At 52.0% G+C, this 23,649-nt stretch overlaps 1 protein-coding gene across 14 annotated transcripts in view; it reads left to right on the top strand.

The window, feature by feature from the left end:
• The window catches only part of CLEC16A (C-type lectin domain containing 16A), a 200,126-nt gene that overhangs the window by 74,106 nt on the left and 102,371 nt on the right, over positions 1–23,649 (top strand). For all 14 annotated transcript variants that reach the window (XR_012380441.1, XR_012380442.1, XM_025855519.2 and 11 more), the window contains 5 exons: positions 6,122–6,244; positions 9,478–9,587; positions 10,343–10,387; positions 12,718–12,768; positions 16,247–16,375. Coding sequence is in view for 12 of the 14 variants with exons in the window: in XM_025855519.2 (XP_025711304.1) it covers positions 6,122–6,244; positions 9,478–9,587; positions 10,343–10,387; positions 12,718–12,768; positions 16,247–16,375 (458 nt within the window). In the remaining 2 variants the exon portion in view is untranslated. The remainder of the gene's footprint in view (positions 1–6,121; positions 6,245–9,477; positions 9,588–10,342; positions 10,388–12,717; positions 12,769–16,246; positions 16,376–23,649) is intronic.

Raw genomic sequence — 23,649 nt, 5'->3', positions numbered from 1 at the left:
CGGGTCACATGGTGGGGACCCATGGCGGTGAGGAGCTTTGATTGTGTTCTGACACAGCGGGAGCTCTGAAGGTTGTTCAGGCAGGAAAGCATTGTGCAATCTGCGTGGCTTCCGTGTTTACCTTCTTTTGAAAGTGACTGCTTTGTCTGAAATCGCCTTTGGTTCCAAAAGACTGCGTCGATCATGAAGAATTTGTGCTTGAAGTTACTCAGTTATTCATGTGGGCCCAGCTGCATGCCAGGCGGTGCGCTCAGCCTGGGGGCTACGAACTCCAGGCCCACTGAGACTGGGATTGCTGTCCAGTCATCAGGCGGGTGGGCGGCGGGCGATGGTGGGCAGGGTGTACTCCAAGAGATGGGAGGGCTGGAGCCAGCAGGCAGGGAGTGGGTGGGCAGTGATCATGAACTGCATCCTACGGGCTGCGTGGGGGATGCTGAAGGTCGGTGCAGCCAGGAGCCCACCTGACTTCTCTGCATTCCTTGGAAAGGGCTCACGACAGTTCAGCCAGAAGACGGGCAGGATGGAGAGATAGGGGCAGGTGTGGGCATTGTTGAGGAGGTGAAACTGAAGGGCTTTCTCATCATTCAGTAGGTATGTGCTGTATACTTACTGTGTGTGAGGTGTTGCTATAGGTGCTGGAACAAGTCTGAGGAGCCTCTATCAAGTGAACAAATGAACGAGAAGAAATCCAGTCGTGTGGTGACAAAGAATAAACCTTTGGTGGTGGGATGTAGGGGTGACTAGCCAGGGCAGTCGGGGGCGCTGCCCTGAGGAATGAACATTAGAGCAGAGGCCTGAAGGGTGAGAAGAATTCCACTTTGCCAAGATCTGGGGCAAGAGTGCTCCAGGCATGTGCAGAGGCCATAAAGGTGGGAAAGAGCTCACTGGTTTGAGGAACAGAAAGCAGGCCAAGCAAAGTGAGGCACTGACCCGCTGAGTAGGGCCCAGATCTCAGAGGGCCTCGAAGGCCATGAAAAGGAATTTAGATTTTATTCCAAGTGCAGTGGGAAACCCTAAAGGATTTCGTTTTGTTTTGTTTTGTTTTTTTAAGATTATTTATTTGAGAGAAAGAGAGCAGGGGGGAAGGGCAGAGGGAGAGAGAGAATCTCAGAACCCCCACTGAGTGTGGAGCCAGACACGGGGCTCGATCCCAGAACCCTGAGATCATGACCTGAGCCGAAATCAGGAGTTGGATGCTTAACTGGTTGAGCCTCTCTGGCGTCCAGGAAACCCTGAAGTCTTTTTAAATAAAGAGTGACATGGTCAGATGGACATTTTTGGAGAAGCAGTCTGGCTACTGGATGGAGAATAGATGAAGGGAATGGGGGAGAGAGTTGCAAGAGGGAAAGTGGGAGGCCCAGTAGGAAGCCGTTGCAGTAGTCCCGGCAAGGGATAATGTGGGTTCAATCAGCATGTTGGCCGTAGAGCTGGAGAAAACTAGAAGGATTTATGATATGTTTTGGACCTAAGGCCAGGATAAGCTGATGGATGTGGCAAGAGAGTGAAGGGGACACTTGGGCAACTGTGTGGGGCCATTTTCGAAGATGGGGAGACAAGGAGAGGAGCAGGGCTGGGGAAGGGGAGTCCTGCTTGGTTTGGATGGGAGAGGGCACCCAAGGGAGGAGTCTGGATGATGCCCAGATCCCTGACCCTGCTACTGTGTGCTGGTGGTGTCATTTCCAGAACCAGCGAGCATGGGCCATGGAGCAGGTTTGGAGAGGAAGCTGGAGGCTTCAGGTTTGCCACCTGGGGCCCAGCTGCCCAGGGGACCCCAAAGGAGACTGCCTAGCAAGAAGCTGCTTTTTGGTTTGTGCTCCAGTCCTGGCCTGTGGGCACAGGTTCTGTATTTGGTGGGGGTCTTTTGGTGGTGGTGGTGGTTGGTCAGTTGGCTTTTTGGTTAGGCAGCAGGCAATTAGCTGCACTTCAGCCTCTCTTCCCTAGATCTCTACCCTCCAAGCAGGGCCCCTAATGAAATGGTCTCTTTCCGATAGATTTTTCATCATAAGACAATTTTAACATAAAAGCAATGTTAATAAAAACCAAATGTTAGCTCAGGCCTTCCAGTAAATCATAATAGATTAGATGCTGCACCGAAATGAATATCCCACTGTGGAAAGGGTTGACCAGTTGGAGGAAGGCACTCGTTGTGATTCAATTGGGCCACATAATGAATTCTGGTTCATATCTGTAATAGCAAATGCAGCCTTCTCTCCTTTGTCAAGTCTACAGAGGCCTGGCCCAAGGGAGGGGGGGGGTGGGTTCTGCAGCTTTTGTATTCTTAAAGGTTCCCCCACTCCACCCACCACCCTCTTGCCCCATCCATTTATCATTGTTTACCCAAGAGGAATCTCGGGCTTTTTGGGTTTTGTTTTGTTTTCTGAGAAGTTACTGGAACACAGATGAGAGGTATGGGAAAGGTTGAAAGGTAATAGGATAAAAGGAGGCTTTCGCCGTGCAGAGAGCTGGCAAACCATCATTTTGGATCTCGACTGACACATAATCAGAACTAGAAGTACGTTGGAAATTGGCCCAACATCTGGTTAGCTTTCGAAATAGTTGGTCTATAGTTTTCCAAAGCTGGCAATGCTTATGTGACTACAGCCAAGGAGATCTCGCATGGTCAAAACAAAACTCATTTTTTGCCCATCATTTACCTGGTGCTGTTGTGGCCTCTTTAGCCAGGGTGTCAGCCTGCATCTTTTTATGTAGCTTTGGTCTGGGTCTCTTCTACCCCTCTCCTGGGTGGCGGCTCCTGCTAAGGAGGCCTAACCCAGAAGTCAGAACTTAGAAGGGAAGCTTAGGAACTGATTCCTGACATCATGGAGCCGCACCCTTCCCTTCTATTTTGGACTCTTTGAATTCGTTGGGAGTGCCCCCCCCACCGCCTTCCCCCGAACCCTGTGATCACTGGGTGGAAGCGATGCAGAGGGAGACCCTTTCTGAGTCATTTTGACAGAGCAGGACCTGACCCCAGCAAGAAGGGAACGAGGAAGCATGTGGTCTGCTGGAAGTCTGAACGTGCTAGTGCGTCTTCCCAGGCCATGTGAAGTACATCTGGGTTTCTTTGGAATTTCTCTGTTGCTCAGTACTTAAGGGTTGAAGCAAATAGGACAATATATTATCCACAGTGTTTATTTCAGTCAGACGGAAATGGCTAGCAAAGAAACTCAGGCTTGCGACAAAATCTGCCTTTCAGTGCCTAAAAACCTGGTGTGTGTGTGTGTGTGTGTGTGTGTGTGTCTGTCTGTGTCCCCACATGTGTGCCATTTCCCTGTTCACATGCATATTCTTGTCATATTGTGACATTGACCGTGTTCATTAACAACTCTCAGCCACTAATTTGTTTGGACCCAGAAGAACGTCTGGAGCTTTTGAATGACTGCACAGGCCTTGAAAGCCAAGGGCAGGGATGGGATCATTCAGAGTAACAGAGGGGCTTTTAGAGGCTGTGGTGGGAGAAAAAAAGAGAGAGGGGGAGGAACTGAGGCACCTGGTCCAGGAGAAACTTTGGGGAAAGAACAGAGATGCTCAAAGGGTTTTTGTTTGTTTGTTTTTACAAAGTTTTTCCATGTGTTGTATGGCGTCGACCCTGTTCTCTGTCTCCCCAGTGGCTGGTGGTAAAATCCACTTCACATAGAATGCATTGTAACACCAAGTCTGTTTGGGGGAGAGTGCCTTGAGGAGAGAGATCACCTTGAGTGGTTGGGGGGCAATGGAGACCACTCCAGAGTAGGCATGAGCACAAGCAGATCATGTCATCTCCCGTTAGCTGCCCTCCGGGGATCTTGGCAGGTAAGCCTCGCCTGACCCTTTACCCCGATGTCTGCTTCATCGCTTCCCTCCAGGGCCCCTCCATCCCCCGCCCTCCCGAAGTTTTACCACACTCCATGCAGGAGCTCCTTGTGCAGCTCGAGGCAAATTCTCGCTCGTCCTTAGACTCCTGCCTGAGCAGCTTGTCCCTGAGTCGGCCCCCAAACAGCGTAGTGTTTGGAAGTTAGCTGGATCTTGTCCACCTTTGGGATCCTCCTATTCTGACAATGCTGCCAACTCGCTCTGTTACCTTGGAGACGTGACTTAACATCTCTGGGCCCGAATTTCCAGCTAGAGGAGGAGGTTGCACTGGAATCTGGTCCTGTGAAGTTCTTGAAGGAAGTGTCTCTGTCCCTCGGGGTCCCCCTCTTCACAGAGAGTGGATCCACTAGTTGAGGGAGGTCAGGATAACCTTGGAGTGTTTTTCTTCCTGTTGAGAGAAGATTTTGCCACCGATTTTCTCATTTTTGACAAATTCTCAGGGAGTGGGGGCAGTCATAGGAAAGAGACAAAATGTGGAAATTCAAGACCCGGTTCAAGTCTCGGTCTGTCCCGGTTCTGCTGACCACTGCCATATTCCTAAGGGAGCCAACAGCTGGGCCCGTCTGCTGGCCTCTTTGAGGGGGGATGAGAGATGGTCCAACCAGGGAGCATTTTTCCCCAGAACCACTGACTGACAGTTCCCAAAGGGCCAGAAATGGGAGGACAGAGAGATGTGGGGGTGGTGTTGACATTTCTGGGGAAAAAAAACAGCCGCCAAAAAGATTCAGTTGGTATTCTTCTTGCCATTCAATAAACCAGGGCGCTTCAGAGCTGGACATGGAGCATCAAGATGGGATATAGAATCCACAAATTAAATTTTCGCTGCAATCAGATTTTTTGATGAAGCCACGTTAGGGAGGTGCGCTCGTGAAAACTACCCAGCTCGAGCCCTCAGGCCGTCCCTCACCCGTGTCATCTCCTTGGCATGGCTCAGCCTTTGGTTTGGAGCTGGAAGGAATTCAATAAAGCAAGATATATTGTTATGGTTTATTACGTCAATGTGTGTGTGTAGGAGTCACTTAGGAAGCAGACAGTCAGCTCTTCAGTGCTATCCTCCTCTGTTTTGTCAAGGTTCTAAATGAAGCGTCATCTAGTACTCAAGGGGCCGTATTTCAAGAGTTCCGAGAAGTGCCACCTTCCCCCCTTTTGTAGAATAACAGGAAAAGACGTGCTTTCAGCACAAACAATCCATTCAGCTTTCCAACCTTGGATCAAGTGAAATGTTTGTTTCTGTGAGTGTATTTTTCCAGAGCCACATTAGAAGAGAGATAAGGATTTGGGGCAACCCTCACCGCACACCTGGCCTGCTGAAGTAGTCTGCACAGGTCCTCCTGCTGCCCCGGCCCCCAGGTTCTGCTTTAGGGGAGATGACCCTGAGGTCACAGTTGGACTTGTGTGCGCTCCCGTTCTCTCTGCCCAGCCGCCCGTCCCCTGTCTTTTCTTTTGTCTTTGAAATGCTGTTCGTGTTTCTTGGCAGAAAAACGATTCCTTTGCCTCTTCAAGAGAGACCCGCACTATTGGCATCTCTGTATTTGCACCTCTCTGTTGTAGGATGTAGCCTGATGTCTCTATGCCAACGCCGCCCCTTGCCCAGTGCAGCGCTGGCCCCCGCCTGTGCATTCGAGTGGTGGGCCCGGCTCCTTGAGTTGGCCGCCAAGAGCTTGAGGTGCAACTCTTGGGCATGACTGTAATTTCCTTTCCGTCTGGTCCGTTCCTCTCGGTCTGCATTTCCCCCACCGTGGAATGTGTCTGATCCAGGGGTGGCCTCTGGTGGCATGCAGACCTGGCGTGGGACGGCACAGCAGCACGCCATACAGAACCTACTCCTTTTCCGTCCCTGTTCTGAGCCCCCCAATTATGTCCAGGAGCTTGTCACCGTTTGGGGCTGGTATGTCTTCCTCACCTCTTAAGTACCTGCCAATCCCCCCTTTTTAACAAAGAGAGTAGGTCTCGGACCATGATGAGTGGTAGCTAGTCAGTCAGGTCTTTGGCTAAAATGTAAAAACATTGTTTTTTTCTTTTGCACAGTGACTGTCCATGTTGCGGCAATGCTGATTTCCCCTTTACAAACGGTGATAGAAAATGTTTTAATATGTGGATTTAAGTTCCATTCACAGAGGACTCTGCAGTAGGTGAGGGGTCAGGCAGTGCCAGCCATGGCAGAAATCACGGAGATAGACCACGGCTGCCAAGGGTGGGGCGGCCCCGTGCTGAGGCGCCTTCCCGGATGAGTGACTCCACCGATAGCCTGCCCCTTTCTGTGTTCCAGGCATGGATCCTGAGAAACTCGAGCAAATCCAGCTCCCAGTGCCTGGTGCGGCCGAGAAGACCACCTACAACCATCTCCTGGCCGAGAGACTCATCAGGATCATGAACAACGCGGCCCAGCCAGGTGCCTGGGGTGTGGCTGCTCACAGGGGCAGCAGAGGTAGAGGGCCCAGGCCCCTGGGCCGTGCACCAGGAGTCCTGGGTTCTAGACCTGGCCCTTCTGGGAATGCAGGCTGGTGGCAGGCACTCCCTGGGCCGTGCGTACCTGGGCCCCCCGTACCGTCCTGTCCAGCCGCGTCTTCACCTGGGGGTCTCCTCCTTCCTCCCCTGTGACGTTTTGCTGGACCCTGTCTTTCCTCTCCTTCCACACCCAACCATTCTTTTGCCAAGGACAAGGCCCCGTCTGAGTGTGAATCAGGCTGAGAATGCATGTTGAGGGAAGGCTGGAAGGTTCCGCATCGGGGGCTCTTGAGAGTACAAGACATGCCCAGTGTCTGGCACTTGTCAGCCCAGTTCTGAGGTTTTGGCTGAGGATCTGCCACCAATGGCAAGGGCTAGAAACAGCAGGTGGAATGATCTAGTACAGTGGTTCTTAAGTGGGATCAACTTTGCCCCCCTGGGGGACATTTGGCAACGTCCAGAGACATTTTTGGTTGTCACAGCTTGAGGAGGGGTGCTATTGGCATCTAGGGGCCAGGGATGCTGCTGAACATCCTTAGTGCACAGGATGGCCTCCAATGACAGAGGATCATCTGACCCAAAACATCGGCAGGGCTGAGCTTGAGAAACCCTGATGGCAAGGCCAGTCCTCCGTAGAGGCAGCGAGAGAGAGGCCATCAGGGTGTGAGTGAGAGCACAGAAATGGGCCTGACGGAGACGCGGCCTGGTTGAGAGAGAACCCCTGAGCTGTACAGTAGGAACAGTGTGGGGATGAGCCCAGGTCAGGCTCAGGAGAAGGACAGGGGTGGGGGTTGTGATCGTAGGCCAGGACTTCAGAGGTCACAGGGTGTGGGCTCTGCCAGGCAGCCAGAAGCCCAGTGGGACTTTCGGGAGAGAGTACAGAGGCTTGGGGAATGGGGCCCATGGACAAATGTTTATCGAGTGCCAGCTGCTGTGTGCAAATGACGAGGGTACAGGAGGTGCAGGACAGATGTAGCTCCTGCCTTCCAGGAGCCACAGCTGGGGGTCTTTGAAGTCCCAGGGGTCTGGGCTTCCATGTGGAGATAGAATCTAGAGCTCATGGGGGTCAGGACCAGAGCTGACATTGTGGGACTCACTCACAGACAGGTGGGTGATCTTTAAAGCCCCAGGAGAGAAGAGAGGTATGTTGGGACCAAGCCCTGGGCCACTACAAGTGTCTCGAGGTGACAGAGCAGGAGCCAGCATGGCACCCTGAGCCAGGTCCCACATGGACGAGGGGCAGCAAGAGAGACAGGTGTGGCTCAGGACCAAGGGCGCTCAGTGGGGTCAGTTTTCTACTGAGAGGTCTAGCACAGGGAGCAGAGTTCATCCCTGAGGATGGTGGCTGAGGGGGCAGTTGGCGGGAGCTATCTGAGCAGATGTGGCTCGGTGGTCAGGGAAGGTAGGATGTGGCCCGGATGTTAGAGAGGAGCCTCCAGGGCGGGGAAGGACAGCCAGCCCCTTGAGGGGGCCAGTGGGAGGAAGTCTAGCACCTGGCAGGAGCTTGCAAAGGAAGGAGGGTCTGGTTGGAAGATCACACTCCCCTTCCCTGGAGGCAGCAGCAGGGGGGCAGTGGCTGGGCCAGTGGGGTTCCGTGGAGGGGCAGGCAAGAGTGAGACCGTGCCCTAGAGAGCTGGAGGTGGGAGGTGGGTGGGCGCGGCCAGCAGGGTGGCCGTACAGAAGCCATGTCCGTGCTGGGCTGATGGGGCTAGAGAGCGAGACAGAGCCACGGAGCTGAGACCAAGCAGCCTTTCCCAGTGAATGCTTCCCTCTTCCCCCGTTCCCCACCAGATGGGTGAAGCAGGAAGGGGGGGTGGGCAGGGAGGCGTGCAGTGGTACATCTACCTTGAGTTTTTCCCAGTAGCCGGTCCTGACGTCTGGGGTTTCCAGGGCCTCAGGGCTGTGGCCTGGAGACTTCTTTCTCTCCTCGCCCCTCCTTACATTGAGACATCTCCCCAGAAAGGTGCTTAAAAACCCAGTGAGCAGTTTGCCTAAGAGCAGGTTGTCCTCCTGTCAGGCGACCACAGATGCTTCTAGGAGCAGTGCCCGACGTGGGTCTTGGCATTCAGAGCACCTGGAGTCCCAGGGTGAGACTTTGGACAAGTCAGTTCACTTTCCCGAACCTCAGTCTTTAGAGCACCCACCGCAGTGGGTTTTTGCAGAGACTCCTGGCGGGAGGGTCTGTAATATGCCCAGCACCATGCCTGGCTCACAGTAGTGTAGCAGGTAGGTTGCCGTCGACAGAAACCCGACTCAGACAGGCTGAAACAATATGAACAAACTACTGGCTTGTGTAACTTGAAGTCTTTTGGAGCCTGGCTTCAGGCACCGCTGGATACAGAAACTCAAAGAATGTTTTCAGGACTATTTTTGGACTCTTCCACTTTGTGTGTTAGCAGGATAACTACCAGCTGCAGCTCCAGTCATCCCTTTCCCTTCCGGGGTTCGGACCTTGCTGTAGGAGACATACTCTGGGCAGTCTGATGGGAAGGGTGGACTTGGACGCAAGATGGAAAACTCAGGCAAGGGTGCAGAGGTGGCCAGTGTGGATTATAAGGCTTGTGCTGCTCAGGCCCCGTCAGGGCCCCGGCACTGTTCCTGTCCTGCCCTCAGCCCAGCACAAGGAGACCTTCTCTTGCTCAGTGGTCCCAGCATGTTGTGGAATTGAGCCTTACTGGCTCTGACCGGCCCCCCTTGCCTGTCCCCTCCCCAGTCACTGTGACCGGAGGAATAGAGCACCCTGACCAGCCTGGGTGATGTGCCCCTCCCTGGGACGGAGCAAAGGGACTGGCCCCACCCAAATTAGAGACCCAAGAGTGGGGTTGGTGATTCTCCAAAGGAAAGAGTGGTGCTTGTTCCTGAAGAGGGGAGGGAACCCAGCCAAGGAAAGCAACCATAGATGGCCACTTTCCCCACCTTCAGGAATAATTAGTAATAATCTTTTTCCTGCCTCCTTTCCAGTGATAAAGGGAGTGCAGGTGAGTATTTGGTGTGGGCGTTTTGGATGGAACATTCTATTGTAATTGGGAAGGGGTTGGCATGTGAGTTCCCTCTGTGTCCCCACTGGATGTCAAGGGCCGTCAGCTGACCTGTTAACCTCAAAGTGGGCAAGGGAAGAAACTGTGTCTAAGGCCTTCCCACCAGGCTGTGCGAGGCTGACCCTGCTTTCCCCTGCAGATGGGAAGATCCGGTTGGCGACGCTGGAGCTGAGCTGCCTACTCCTAAAGCAGCAAGTGGTGACCAGCACAGGCTGCATCATAAAGGACGTGCACCTGGCCTGCCTGGAGGTGAGGGCCCCCCTCCCACCGCCTGGGTTCCGCGGGAGGCCATGCGTGGGAAGGAAACTGCTGGATCCAGATGGGAGCCCCGGTCCTGGGGTCCACAGCACCGGCGTGAAGCAGGGCCTAATAGCCCTGATCCCCCAGTGCAACCCCCTTGTTCTGGTGGAATTACCCTTCCTCTGAGACTGGCTCGGTGAGCCCTCTTAACTAGTGAATTTCAGTAATTTCTGTGACAGCTGTTGGCCCTGTATTTGTCAGTCGGAATTTTAATATTTTCCTTTAGGTATTAGAAAAATGTTACACATATCCAAACACATGCATGCTTTTTGTGTTTTTATAGTGCTAATATCTATATTCATTGTTTTTTGGTTTTTATTGTTTTCCCCCTTATTTTTCTTTTTTTTTTTGAGAAAATTTAGAAAGTACAAAGGTAAAAAGGAACAGCTGTAGTTGACACTTTGGCGTGTGTCTTTCCAGATACCCACACACTGACACATTTATAAGAGTCACCATGGCCAAGTTTTGTAACCCGCTTCCCCCACCTAACTGTATGCTAACAGCTTTCCAGAATCCCCTCTCTTTTGCCCATTTTTGTTTTAAGCTAGCCCTCCCACCCTCCCCCCTTCCCTCCCTATTACAAACCACTCTATTGGTTTAGGGATATGAGCCCAGCCTCTCATCTGCTTGATATGCACTCAGATTTTGGAACCGGTAACTTACCCAACTCACCGGCCTCCTTTCTGCCTTCCCTCTCTCAACAGGGCGCGAGAGAAGAAAGCGTTCACCTAGTGCGGCACTTTTATAAGGTAAGTGGCCAGAGTGCAGGGGAAGGCAGTGTGCTGTGCGTCACAGACACAAGATTGTAGTATCTAGGCGTGCGCACGTACCGAACACAAGTCCGTGGTGACTTCTTGTACTAAGCACACGCCATGTCAAGCCCCCGAGCAGCGGGCCGTGCGCTCTTCTTAGTGGTACCCCTTCTGAGGACCCCTAGTCTGTGACAGTTTATCAATGATATATGAATTTGTTTACTAATGAATCTACATATAAATGTGAATTACATGCATGCACGGGACTAAGTTACGTGTGTAAATTAATATATGCATGAGATATGTATGTTTTCCATATAAAATAACTTTTGAATTACTTATGAATTCCACGCATGTGTGTCATTTACAGACATGTATGCCAAGACACCTCATACAGGCTTCTAATCCTTTATCTTTAAGTTTAGTGAGATTTTGTAAAGGGCCACGAGGACTCTGAGTCACCGAGGAATTTGTAGAGGTCCTCTTCAGATTCCAGATGGTTAGTTTTGAAATATCTCACTGTGATGGTTTTGTTTTGCTCTATATCTAAAGCATGATATATTCTTAGGGAAGCACATCATCGGTCAGCAGGAGATGGATTAATCCACATTCACACTGGCCCTGTGGCTCCCCGAGTTTTTGACCTCCACGTCGGGTCTCTCCAGGTCCACTTAGCCGGGGTTTCCCCTGGTCATTTGGCTGATCCAGAGAACCTCTCTGGAGGAGGAAAGGTGTTGGCACTGCCGTCTTCTTGTTGTTCAACTGCTTTCATTATCTGTAGTCTCCACAAACTGCCGTGAATCATAGGCACATATGCAGCAGATCCCTTTTCTTTGCAGGAAGCTTTTTAAGCCACTGTCTGTTATTGTCAGTGTTTGTTGAGAGAAAACGAGGTCTTATAATCTGGAAATCCGCCTCGCCAGGCGCAGATGACCCCATGCAGCTGTAACATGGTGGACGTGCCCAGATAAGGGTGGCCCACTGTGGGCCCCCACGCATTGGGGAGGAGATCCCAGGTTCCCATAAACCATCCCGAGGGGCTTGGCCTCTGAGCGAGGATACAAGTCCTCAGCAAAGCCCAGAAGAGAATGGGAGCCTCACAGCTGCATTAGTCATCTTTGGGTCTCTTTCCAGGATAACTGCTCTTCGTTTGTTTCCCCCCCTAGAAAGCCTTTGCTTTGCAGAGTCAGAAAGACAGAGATACATAGGTAGGCATTTTCCCAGAGGGTTTATCTTTAGCCAAAAGAGAGCTATATTTGAATTGTAGCTCCCTTCTCCCTACCCAGATTGTTCATTTGTCCTATAAGTGTTATTCCCTAAGTATAATACCTTAGAAGCTTTTGGATGTTCTCAGGATTGTGATTTTTGTGGTTCTTACGTGATTCTTACACCATGCAAGAATATTGAAGTTTCAACTGGAAAAATATATAAAGGATTTGCTCCTTTTCCCATCCTGACCGTGTGTGTGTGTGAGAGAGAGAGGGGGAGAGAGAGAGAGAGAGATTCAGGACTTAGGAGAGAGGACAGTTTGAATAGTCATGATGCATTCAGCTGACTCTCCACTCCTCTCCCTACCTGTGCTCCATCCGGGGCTGACTATAATGACCATGAGTGCTAGCATTTACCAGCCCCAACTGAGTGGCAGGCTCTGTGGTCAGCACTTTACTCGGGTTAACTCCTGTCATCCTCGCAGTGACCCGCATAGACGTGGACTGTCATTCCAGTCTTGCAGTGAACCAGAGAGAGGCTCTGAGAGGTAAAGCTGGGATTGGGCCCCTGGTTTGCGTGTCTCAGAGCCAGAGTCTTACCCACTGCAGCCCTGCAGAACTGCAGAGCCTCACAGGTGTGCCTCAGAAATGACTGGAACAAGCTCTGTAATTTTAGTGTTAAGTATGCTTAATTATACGCTTCCTTTCTGAGGCGTGGAGCCTCATAGATTAACATGGCACCTGAACCAGGCTTCCCGTTTCTCCAACCCTTCTCAACACATAGATGATGTGAAACACTTGCAATTTCACCCACTTTTATAGTTTAATTATAAATGGTGTTATTTTTGTTGTCATCTTAATTAGCTGCCTTGACAGAAGGAATCTGACTCTACATGCTTTAAAAAAAAAAAAGGAGAGAAACGTTGAGAGGTGCAATATGATACTTGGGCTTTCGTTTGAGCGTGTGTGTTCGTGTTCACGTGTGTGTCTTACTTCCTGGTGATTTACGAGAACTCACTGATGAGAACCAGATGGCCCCAACAGCCATGAACTGGAGTTTATAATAATTTGGTGTTTGTGGAAAAAATATGCATAATCTCTCTCCCTTCCTCTTTTTAGGGAGAAGAAATTTTCTTGGACATGTTTGAAGATGAGTACAGGAGCATGACAGTAAGTGAGGGGCCAGGATGCACTTGGTTGCCTGCACGGCTTGTCTGGTGAAACTGAGAGAAAGCTGTCTAACTGGGGCCTTTTCGACTGAGATTGGTGGGGAAGTGAATTGGAAATGGTGCCTTTTGATCCCCGCCGCTGGTGAAATTTCAGATGACCCACACTTCCCCTCTGTGGGCTGTGCCATAGATGGGCCGGAAAGATTCACTTTGACACGAATAATATTTGAGGACTCGTGCCGTGTCAGGAGTGTAGAGCACGTTGTACGTGTTCATCCTTTTACTGCCCCGTCACCCTGATGGGAGGGGCTGCTAGCATAGACTCCTATCATCCCGATCAGGAGGCAAGGATAAGAGGTCGAGTGAGGCCCCATGCCTGTCCAGCCAGGGAGGTGCAGAGCCAGGATTCCAAAGCACAGCAGTTTGCCTCCAGTGCCCTGCCCTTCTTTGCTGTGCCACCGGAATGTTCCAGCGTGTTGCTTATCCTTGAATCCACAGCACTGGCCCAGAGTCTGCCCTGTTTCCCTCTGTCCATCAGGCATAGTCATGGGAAAAGATCGGGTTAGAAGATTTGCGGCTTTCTCTGTTTTGTTCATTTCTGTGCATCCGTATCGTCTGACCCTTAGTTGGCACTCAGTAAATAGATGATAAATGTCCTTTTCATGGACATTGCTCATCAAAGAGTGAGGGCGCCTAGGTGGCTCAGTCGGTTAAGGGTCTACCTTCGGCTTAGTTCATGATCCCAGGGTCCTGGGATTGAGTCCTGCATCAGGCTCCCTGCTCCGCAGGGAGCCTGCTTCTCCCTCTCCCTCTCTCTCTCTCTGTGTCTCATGAATAAATAGGTAAAATCTTTAAAAAAAAAAAAAAAAGTGAAATGATTCCAGAAGTTTATGGTAAACCTAAGTGTCTAAACTGTCACAAAGTCAAAAGCAGCTTGCTCTAAGTGTCTCCTGGCTCCCAAGCCCATCTCATCGGGTAGGGACTGCTGTGCCCTTACCACATCCTCGCCCTCGGCACTTCTAAGGCCTCTGCAGAGCCTATTCCAGGGAAAATTGTAAATTGGCATAGATCATCTCCAGAAACACCCCAGTAGCGCCCAGGGCCTCCTCTGGGGAGGTACAGGCTGCCCGGGTGTGCCTCACACCCGGCGATGGCCACTGCTCCCCATTACTCCCCCAGCCCCTGGAAGGGTGTTTCAGTCTCCTACTCTTTGGGCTGGTAGTTAGAGTGCAGTGGATTTGGGGGTTAGCCACCATTTCATCTTGCCCCTGTGCTGTCCCCTTCTGCAATGTAATTCTCCACAGTTTGGTTTCCTGTTGGAAACGTAAGGCTCATATGTTGCTTGATGATATAGAAAAGCTCAGGCTCCTAAACCCCTGCTCAGTTTCTGCCTTTTTTTTTTTTTTTAAGATTTTATGTATTTATTTATTAGAGAGAGAGACCACATGGTGCGTGTGTCAGCAGGGGGAGAAGCAGAGAGGGAGGGGCCGAGGGAGAGGGACGGAGTCTCAAGCAGACTCCCCGCTGAGCTTGACGCAGGGCTGGATCCCACAACCCTGAGATCATGATCTGAGCCAAAACCAAGAGTGTTATACTTAACCAACTGAGCCACCCAGGCACCCCTCTGCTGTTGTTACTTACTAACTGCGTGACCTTCAGTGGGTTGCTTACATTCTGCACTTTCATTTTTCCATCTGTAAGATGGGGCCCAAACCACGCGCCTGGGTCTGAAGTACCTAAGAGGCGCCTCCTGTGGGGTGTGTGCACAAGGAATATCTGCTTCCTCTCCCTCCTGCCATGGGGAGCTTCTGGGGCTGTGTTTGTGTGTCTTGTCCCATGTTTACTGTGTGGTCTGCACAGGGCCTGGCCCTCTAGAGAAATAGAAAGGGGGCATATCCCCAGCCCCCATACCTGAAAGTCATTCCTGCGGTCGGACTCGAGGAAAGCAGCCGCTGAGCTCAGTGAAGTAGAGATAGGCCTTTGGGTGCTCATGGAGACCCCTGCACTGAAGCCATGCCTTCATGTTGGACCCTTGTTCACTTCTCTTATCACCTATTTAGCGCAGAGGTGTAATGAGGGTGCAACAGAAGCCGTCGGCACTGCTCACCGGGAAGGTGGTGGAGGGAGGTGGGGCAGAGCAGAGGGGGGCTGCTGGGGAACGGCAGGCAGGCTGGAAGGCGATGCCAAGGGCGGCCCTGGGGTGGGACTCAGGGCTCTGCCACCCGGTCTCAGGATAAAGGGGTTCAGGATGGGGGACCCCAGGCCTTTGGGGGGTGGCTAAAAGAAAAAGGCAGCACGAACTAGGTGTCTCCTTGGCTCCCTAGCCCAAACAGCTGGGCCTTCACCACAACTGCCCCATGTGGTCAGCTATATATATGTTTCAGGGGAGGGAGAGAGTGTAATACGATTAAAGCCCACTTTCTGAAAAAAAAAAAAAACAAAAAAAAAAAACAAGAAGACACACAAAAAAGCATGTGATGCTTGGAGGAGTAAAGTTAATTCTGTAGGAAATGTACCCTGTGAAATGTCTTTCCTTTATGATGTCAGGGAAATGAAGTGTCCGTGTCCAACAACACGTGCACATTCAATGTCCGTACTGATACAGCAGAGTTCCAGGAGGGGAGGTGTCGATACCATATGTCGTCATAATCAGAGAAGACTTCCTGGAGGTGGTGTGGAAGCAGGCAGACAGTTGTGCTCCCGTGTGGCCCAGGCGCTGTGGGCATACGCCCTTCCTCTGAGCTCAGTGTCCCCCTCTGTAATAAGGAACAGCAACAGCACCGCTGTCCAGCAGGAGGTGAGCCCTTTGGGCGCCTGGCACTTAGTAGATGCTTAGTAAGTGACTCTGTTGTATGATCCCAGGTAAAGACAGCGAGGTGGTGAGGAAGGAAGGGGATGGTGGTCATGTGGTAGGAGTCACGGGGTCTGGAGCAGGGCAGGCCTGGGTCTGCGTCTTAGTTCTGCCACCTGCCGCCTGAGTCTCCATTTTCTCATTAGCGGATCGGGAAACATCCCTTCTGGAGTCATTGGGAGGATTAAGGAGGATCACGCCCTCAAAGCCTGTAGGTCACCGCCTGCCCGCAGTCCATAGCCCACTCTGGATAAACGATAACTGGGAGCTGCCATTGCTAGTCTGCTGTCGTCATTCTTGACAGCACAAAGGGAGGGAGGTGGGCTGTGGTCAGGGACCCGCTCCCTGCCAGGTGGGGGATCTTGAGCCGGTGGGAAAGCACAGCTTTTCACAGCATGGAGGCAGCTTCCCAGGAGTGTCTGAGCTGTCACTTCAAGGGAAGGAAAGGTCTGTGTCTTGGGAAACAATGGCGCATGTCTCGCACGCCTGGCTGCCTTGAGACCTCATGCTAGCCTTAATGTGGGCTTGCTTTACTCACTAGCTGTGCGCAGATACAGGCGAGGGGTCTGGGTAACCTGCCCCATGCTCTTCCTCCTTTCGGTGAGGTTTCCTATGATGTCTCTCCTAGATGAAGCCCATGAATGTGGAGTATCTCATGATGGACGCCTCCATCCTGCTGCCCCCCACGGGCACGCCGCTGACCGGCATTGACTTTGTAAAGCGGCTGCCGTGTGGCGACGTGGAGAAGACCCGGCGGGTGAGTAAGCGTGGGCGGGACCCCCCTCTCCCTGGGCTGCCATCTGACCAGGTCAAGAGCCCACCTTCCAACCCACTTCAACACCCCCCTGGCACCCTGCCACCGGGAGGAACTTCCCAAGGTGAGCTGCCCTTGGCTAAAACAGGATTGAGATTCCCCTGTGTGAGGGCCAGGCAGGCTGCCTTGGCTGGTGCAGAGCAGGGCCCCGGCCCCAGCCCCAGGCTCTGGGGGGGGGGGGGGGGACACCTCTGGGCTGCTGCCATGCACCTGGGGGAGTGAGCTGAGAACAGGCAGTGCAGGTGAGGCCCTGGTGTGAAATCCTCTCCCAGGGAGGCTCGGGACCCCCGGAGATGGAGCAGTGGTGTTCTGGTAAGGTATCTGAGGGATCTGGGGGTGAGGCACAAACAAATGAGATTGTGACTCTTGCCAGTCCGCTCCCACGTGTGAAAAGCAGAGTTCTCAGAACCCTGCTGGAGTGTGCGTCCCTTATCAACACTTTTTTTCTGAAGCAGTCTTGCAGGGCTGTTCACAGTATTTTATCTCTCGCATAAAATCAGTTTCTTTCTTAGAAAGCACCATCACCTCTTCCTAGAAAATCATTCCCTGGAGACATGATGAGATAAATTTGATGAGTTCCTTGCCCTCTTCTTCTCAGCTAATCCCCGTTCTAACCAGAGCGGCAGAGGTGTTAATTTTGGGATTTTGAGAAGCAGGAGTGACCTGCTGGATCTGCCTCAAACAGGAGGATCCGATGATTTGGCCTCAGAGGCCTGGGGTGGAGGGTGATGCAGAGGAAGTCCAACCTGTGTGTTTTAAGTCAGTGCACATTCCCTGCTGTCTGACCAAACCCGCAGACCTCACCACAGGACCCACCCTGTCTGAGCCAGTGACACCCGCCTTCCTCGTGCTCCCAGCCAGCCCTGCAGGCCCCGTGGCTGGGCACACGAGCATGTTTGTGGGTGGCACTGTTTGCACTGGGCATCACTGGCCCCAGCTTCTCCACGGGGCTGGTTCTGACAAACGCGGGTTGTGTTGGCAACTCCTTCACGGGCGGGCACGCTCACCCGTAGCCTTTGGTTGGCCTCGGAAATGTTCCGTGGCGAGGCTAGAGTGAAGGTCCTGTCCCCGAGGCCTGCCTCATCCCCTGAGCCAGCGGTCCGGAAGGCTGTGAATGGGGAGAGCTGCCACTCTGGGTTGCCCTCTGCCTTCTTTTGGGTCCCTGGGCCCCCAGTTTTCTCAACACTTAGATGAGCTTCTCTTTGATACCAAGTGAGTCATTCACATCAGTTCTTTATGTGAACCACCTTTATGTGAACCACCAACATGTAATTCTACAACCGTCCTAAGAAGTTGGCATTATATGAACCCGTCTTGCGGAGGAAGAAACTGAGGCATGATGAGGTCAGGTGATTGGCTTGCGGTCCCCCAACTCATAAGTAGCAGAGCCAGGACTCTGTGCAGGCAGTGTGGCCTGCTTCCCACCGCTCCCTTCATTGTATTTACTAGGCCTGCTTGGTGCTGGACAGCAGGGACCTAACATACACTGCCTCTGTCCTCAAGGAGTCAGAGTCTAGAGGGCAAGGTAGGAAAGGGAGCATTGCCAGTCTGTGTGACTGAGGCTGTTGCTAAAGAAACATGGGGTCAGGCGCCTCCTCCTGCCTGGGGAGGGAGGTGGAACGGGCGGCAGAGGGTTAGGTTGGGCAGCCAGGAGGGGAAAAGGCCCGGACAGATGCTCACTCCAGCACCTCCAAGGAGGGGACGTGGCTGCAGCCCACAGTGAGGGAGGCTTTGTGGGAAGTGATGAGGCTGGAGGGGGCTGATCTCTGGGGCCTTAGAGCCCATTGAGGACCTTAACCTTGTTAGCTGCTTCCTGGTATCAGGCCCTGCTGGGTTGGGGCAGACGGTCCTGATCTACAGGAGAGGATGGGAGAAATTCAGGGCCGAGGCATATGGCAGAGGGAGGGTTGCTTGGGCTCTGGAGTTCCTTCTCCCATCTCAAAGCAGCATGTACCTGCCTTGCCAGAGTCATTGCAGGGACTCAGTGAAGGGCAGAGCACAGAAGGCCAGTAAGAGTTCTCAAGGGTAGGGGTTCCCTTCTTCCCTTTGCCCCTGACGTCTCACTTGGTTGTAAGTTCCCAGGGCCGTGCTGCCCGCCTCCCTTCCCCCAGATGAGATGCACAGCGCAACTGCTACGCGAAGCACAGAGCTCCCAGGAACGCCTGGGCTTCCCTGGGGTCTCTTGTTCGGCCTTTGTCTGACGAGTTTATACGATCAACCCTCAAGTCTCAGGGTCCCTGGGTTTAGAGCCAGGGAGAAGGTGGCAGAATATATAGAATAGTGCTGACCATCTCAAAGTGAAGCCATCTACCTTAGAGAAGCTTCCCTGACTTCAGGAATCAGTTTCTGAAGGGGGATTTTGACCACTCACCTCAGTCCAGTTCCTGTTTCAAGGCAGCTGTCTAGAATCATCCAGAAGCTTAGCTCCTGAGCCCATTTCAGACATCAGAACACAGCAGTGTGCTTTGAATTTGAGCTAAAGGAAGTGTATGGTTTAGCAAGCAATTGAGGGCTTATGTGGTTTGTTTCAAGTTCTTTCCTTGTATCCAAAGAACATTCCATTTCATCCTTTTGGATTCAAACGTTTTCTTCTTCCTTTTTTTTTTTTTTTCCACCAAGTAGACTTTTTTAACTTTCAGGAGGCTGACACTTTTCAGAAATCCCACCTTTCATTTTCCTTGAGGACTTGTTAAAGAAGTTCAAACAACCCTTACTAATACATCATTCCTAACTTGTAAAATAGTCCTCCAGTCACCAGAGAGCCACTGGATGCCTACTCGATGCCAGATGCTGGGCCCGAGGGTGCAGAAATGAACAGGGCCGAAGGGACAGTGAGTGCAGAGTCCCCGAGATGCGCAAGAGTATAGCGTGTTCAAGGAGCTGGTGGCGAGCAGAGTGAGTGGAGGGGTGGGGCCAGGACAGGAGGACGGCCAGGCCTTTTAGGCCACGGGGAGACATCCGACACTGAAAGTCATGGTGTCCCTCTTGCATTTTGCAAATTACACCATTCTTTCATTCGACAGATTTGTTGAGCATTTTTCTAGGAGCCAGGCACTATGCAAAATGCAAGAATAGACCGTGAACAAATAATATAAAATAAGACCAAAATAGCGAGAGTGCCACTGAGCCATGCCAGCTAATCAGGGGAATTCACGTTGAAATGAAGGTCTTAGGAACTACTGGGATCTGATGAGAACGTGGAAGCAGAAGTGGGGATGTGGGCTGGACCTATCCCAGGGGCAGCTGAGAGAAGCCGTTAAGAAAGAACACAGGCTCGTGGGACCAACCAGGGTTCAATCCCAGCTCCAACTGTGTGACATTGAGCAAGTTGCTTACCCTCCCTGAGCCTCAGTGTATCCTGTCTCTCAGCTCCTGGCCAAAGTAGATAAGGTAGAGGGACTGCAAGGTGCCCGGCAGGCAGGAAGAGCTCAGGAAATGTTGGCTGAACAGGGGTGGAGCAGTCTAACGTCTCAGGAGGGAAAGAAAGAGAGTTTTTAGCCATCTACTGAAGCTTCAGGGTAGAGAAGAGAGGGAGAGGAATTTCTGGTGAATCTCAAGATCTGAATGTAAGCCACTGGCCGTCTGTCTGTTGTAATCTTGGAAGCCATTACAAAATAAATATAGTCGCGTGAAATTTTATTTGTCCCTGACTTCTGTTCCTTGTTCCCACGTAAAACCACAGTTTTGTGTTTATCGCTATTGCCCGTGAGGAAATAGGATATTTTTCTTTATTTTTTGTATGTGTATTACACATTAAAGTACATCTCGTAGGGTTTCGAAAGTAGAGGGAAAGAATTTCCCGTGATTACATCACCCTAAACAAAGAAAGCTTAGACGCTTTTCGTGTCTCCTCCCTGTCTTTGTGTTCAGTCACATCTTCTCATGCCGGTAGGAAGAGTGCATTGTGATCTTCCTTCCAGCCTGTTCCTTCCCACTCTCCCTGGTACAGTGAGAAGCTTTCTGTGCTGGGATGCGGTTTTAATTTCAGTCACATTTCTTACTGGTGCGTGAAAGTTTATCTGGCGACTTCTGCCGTAACTTACTCAAGGCATTTTCCTGCTGCTAGACATTCTGGTTACTTCCAGTATTACATTATTTTCAACTAAACTGCCCTGAGCAGCTTCACAAATACAGGGTTTTCTTTCTTTTGGCTTATTTCTTTAGGAAAAGTTCCCAGAAGTAGAATTTCTGGTTCAGGGGGCACGGACATTTCCTGTGTGACGCTCCCCATATTGCCAAGGGGCTTTCACGGTGGGCCGGACCCATGTGACACTGCTTCGTCACCCTCTTAGGAGTGACTGGCTTTTCACAGCCACTTCCATGGGCTGGTGGGCTCCTCATCTGGGGGACAGCCCCCCGAACTCCATGGCTTGCAAATGTGACAAGGGAAGCGGAGAGAGGGCTGGACCTGAGCGCTCGATTCAGGGTGCACCTCCGGGGAGGCCCCGAGATCAGGGCCGGTGGGTACTCCATTCCCAGAAGTCGAGCCCGGGCTCAGGGAATTCACGTGACTCACTTGCCGTGGTCTGTTCGACCCCGAAGCCATCCTGCCCCACTGTAGTGGACTCCTTTCCCACGACCCCGCTTCCTTCTCCACGACCCCGCTGCAGAGCTTGCTCCCAGGTGCCTTGGAGCACACGGGATGAGCCTCTTCTTTATATTTCAGCATGCTCAGCTGTCACCCCTTGCCAAAACTAGCGTGTGCTTCCAGAGTCCATCTTCCTGGCATTCTGTGGAAGCATCAGAAAGCAATAATTCCTTCTTCCTTTTTAATACTTTTTAAAGTGCATGTTTATTTGGCAAAGTAAAGAGAAGCACTCAATAAAAGCCTGGGTCCCCAGCCTTAAATCTTTTGAAGGCAAAGGCATGTGGCTGGAAGAACACAAGACTTTGGAGTCCGGTTATTAGCTGAGTCACCGTGGGCAGGCTGCCTCACATCCCTGGGCTTTGGTTTCTGGTCTATAAAATGGGAACCACAGAGGGTCGTTAAGAGGCTTCAGGGAGATGACACGGTCCAGCCCTGCCAGTACTTGGCAGGTCTCAGGTAAGCGGGGTGGGGGGGGTGCTTACTGTTTAGGGGTCTGTGGGATGAATTTGAGGACCCTTATCCTGGTGTTTTACCACTCTTTTGTGGATTCCCGAAGTTGTAGGGCTGGTCCGCGTGTTCTATATTCTTTATATTTTTATTGTATTATTGTTTTTTGTATTTCTGGAAATATTTTCCATTTGTTGCTTCCAGAGCCAAAGCAGATGTATCACCAAAAAGGTCTATACTAGGAGCCAAATTCCAAACTCCTTTTGTATTGGAAGGTTTCAGGTTTTCAGAGTGATGGTCTGTAGAAAAGCACACGTTTCTCTTTTTTCACCCCCCAGCAAGGGTCCCGCTTGATTTCTTTGCCTTCAGAACCTTTGAGAGGAATGGATTTTTGACACTGAAATGAAGCATTCACTCAGCTTGGACCTGACGGATGGGCCTTTTTCCTCACGTCCAAGGCCATGACTTGGACTCAGATGGCCGTATAGTTCAAGGGGCCACCCACGTCTCAGGCTTTCTGCACTCGGGCTGGTGCAGGCGTGCGAATGTCCTTGTGTGCTTGGTTAAGTGACACAAGCATCAGACATTGCTGGTTCCAAGCCCAGCTCAGGCATCACGAGCAGCGAGAACTTGGATCGCTCTGCCCCTCCCAGTTCCGTTTCTTCTTGTGTAACAGCTTTATGTTGCATTAAGGCGCTCACGGTGCTGGTGCACCGTGGGTGCTTAATAAATAAAAGCTGTTTTGATTTTTAAAAAAATGAAAAGGCACTTGCTTTTTTCCCGATTGTTGCAGATGTCTTAGGAAGGCCGTACTTGAAAAACTGCTAAGGACAATCAGATCAATAGTAATGCTGCCACCCTACTCCCACCCCCATCGTTATAATATAAAGGCTTATCTTTCTCTAGTGCTTCTGGCGGACAAGGGGGAATACATGACCTCAGCATACATCCAGGAGGTAGGGTTGTTCTTCCAGTTTTCTCCATTAGGAGATGGAGGCAGAGGCTCAGCTCTCCTGCCAGGTCCAGGCCAAGACCGGATTCGGGTTTCAGTGTGCCAGTGGGCATCCTTGTCGCCTAGGAGTCCATGCAAGCCCTGCTCTTTGCAGGCAGGAATTTGCCTCCCGTTTTGTTTTGGGAGGCACCTTGTCATAGGAAGGGCAGCCTCCCCTTTCAGTGGGCCAGGCCTATAGCCTCAGGACTGTAAACAAGAAGACCAAAAGTAGGCTGGAATTCATCGTTGTGTGGCTCACCAGTGGCGACAGTGGTTTGTCCCCATGCCCTCCCCTGTGACCAGCTATCCAGTGGCTGGAGAAAAGGACGGCGGCCCCTTTACAGAACACATGCGGGCTGCTCCCCTCTCCGCCGCCCCCCCCCCCACATTATCTCCGGGCCTCTTAGCAGGCCTGCTGGGCCGGGACTACCGCCCCATTTCACAGATGCGGAAATCAAAGCTCAGGGAGGTCAGGGGCCTTGCCCCGTGAGTCCAACACAGGCCTTACATGTCTGACTCCAGAGCTGCTTCCCTCAGGCATGTACCTCGGGTAGGCCCATCAGCTGTGTGTCAGGGAAAGTGGCATGGAGGTGGCCTCTCCCATGGGCTGTGCCTCCGCTTCCTGGACTCTCGCCGATGGGCACCTCAGCCCCAGTCTAGGACCCAGGGCTCGGGCTCTCATGGCAGGCTGGGTCCGAGGTAAAAGCCGCTTTCTGCACAAACTTCTCTGGGTCCGGGCCTAGGGATTCTGTGTTTTCCCTGCTCTCTGGAAATGTCTGATGGCCATACTGGACTCCACGCAGACACCTCGTCCACGGGCCAAAAATCCCTGTGCTGGCGGGGCTGTCTCCGGCCCCAGGAAGTGGCTGGGTCAGCCTGAGGGCGCTTGGGGCACTGATGTGATGGCACACCAGCCAGGCGCCAGGCCTGCTGTCTCATCCACAGCACACTAAGACTCTGCCGTAACGGGCTCACCCAGGGAGGGGTAGGGGCAGGATTTTAAGGGAGTCTGGCTGGCTCTGAACCCTACGAGCATCTCACCCTCTTCTGTCCTCCCTACCCTGCACTCACTAGGCGGGACATGGGAACACTGTTACTTGTGATACGGATTTCCAAATTCTGTGCTGGGTTAGTTGGAAGAGGACTGATTCTAGCCCTCCCTAGCCATGTGACCTGGGGCGGTTCACTTTG

This window comes from Callorhinus ursinus, unplaced genomic scaffold (genome assembly GCF_003265705.2).
Source record: "Callorhinus ursinus isolate GAN/ISIS: 27379988/994484 unplaced genomic scaffold, GSC_fseal_2.0 scaffold13, whole genome shotgun sequence".
Taxonomy (NCBI): Eukaryota; Metazoa; Chordata; class Mammalia; order Carnivora; family Otariidae; genus Callorhinus; species Callorhinus ursinus.
Note: the sequence above shows the minus strand (reverse complement) of the source record. Positions and strands in the feature narration are given on the sequence as shown.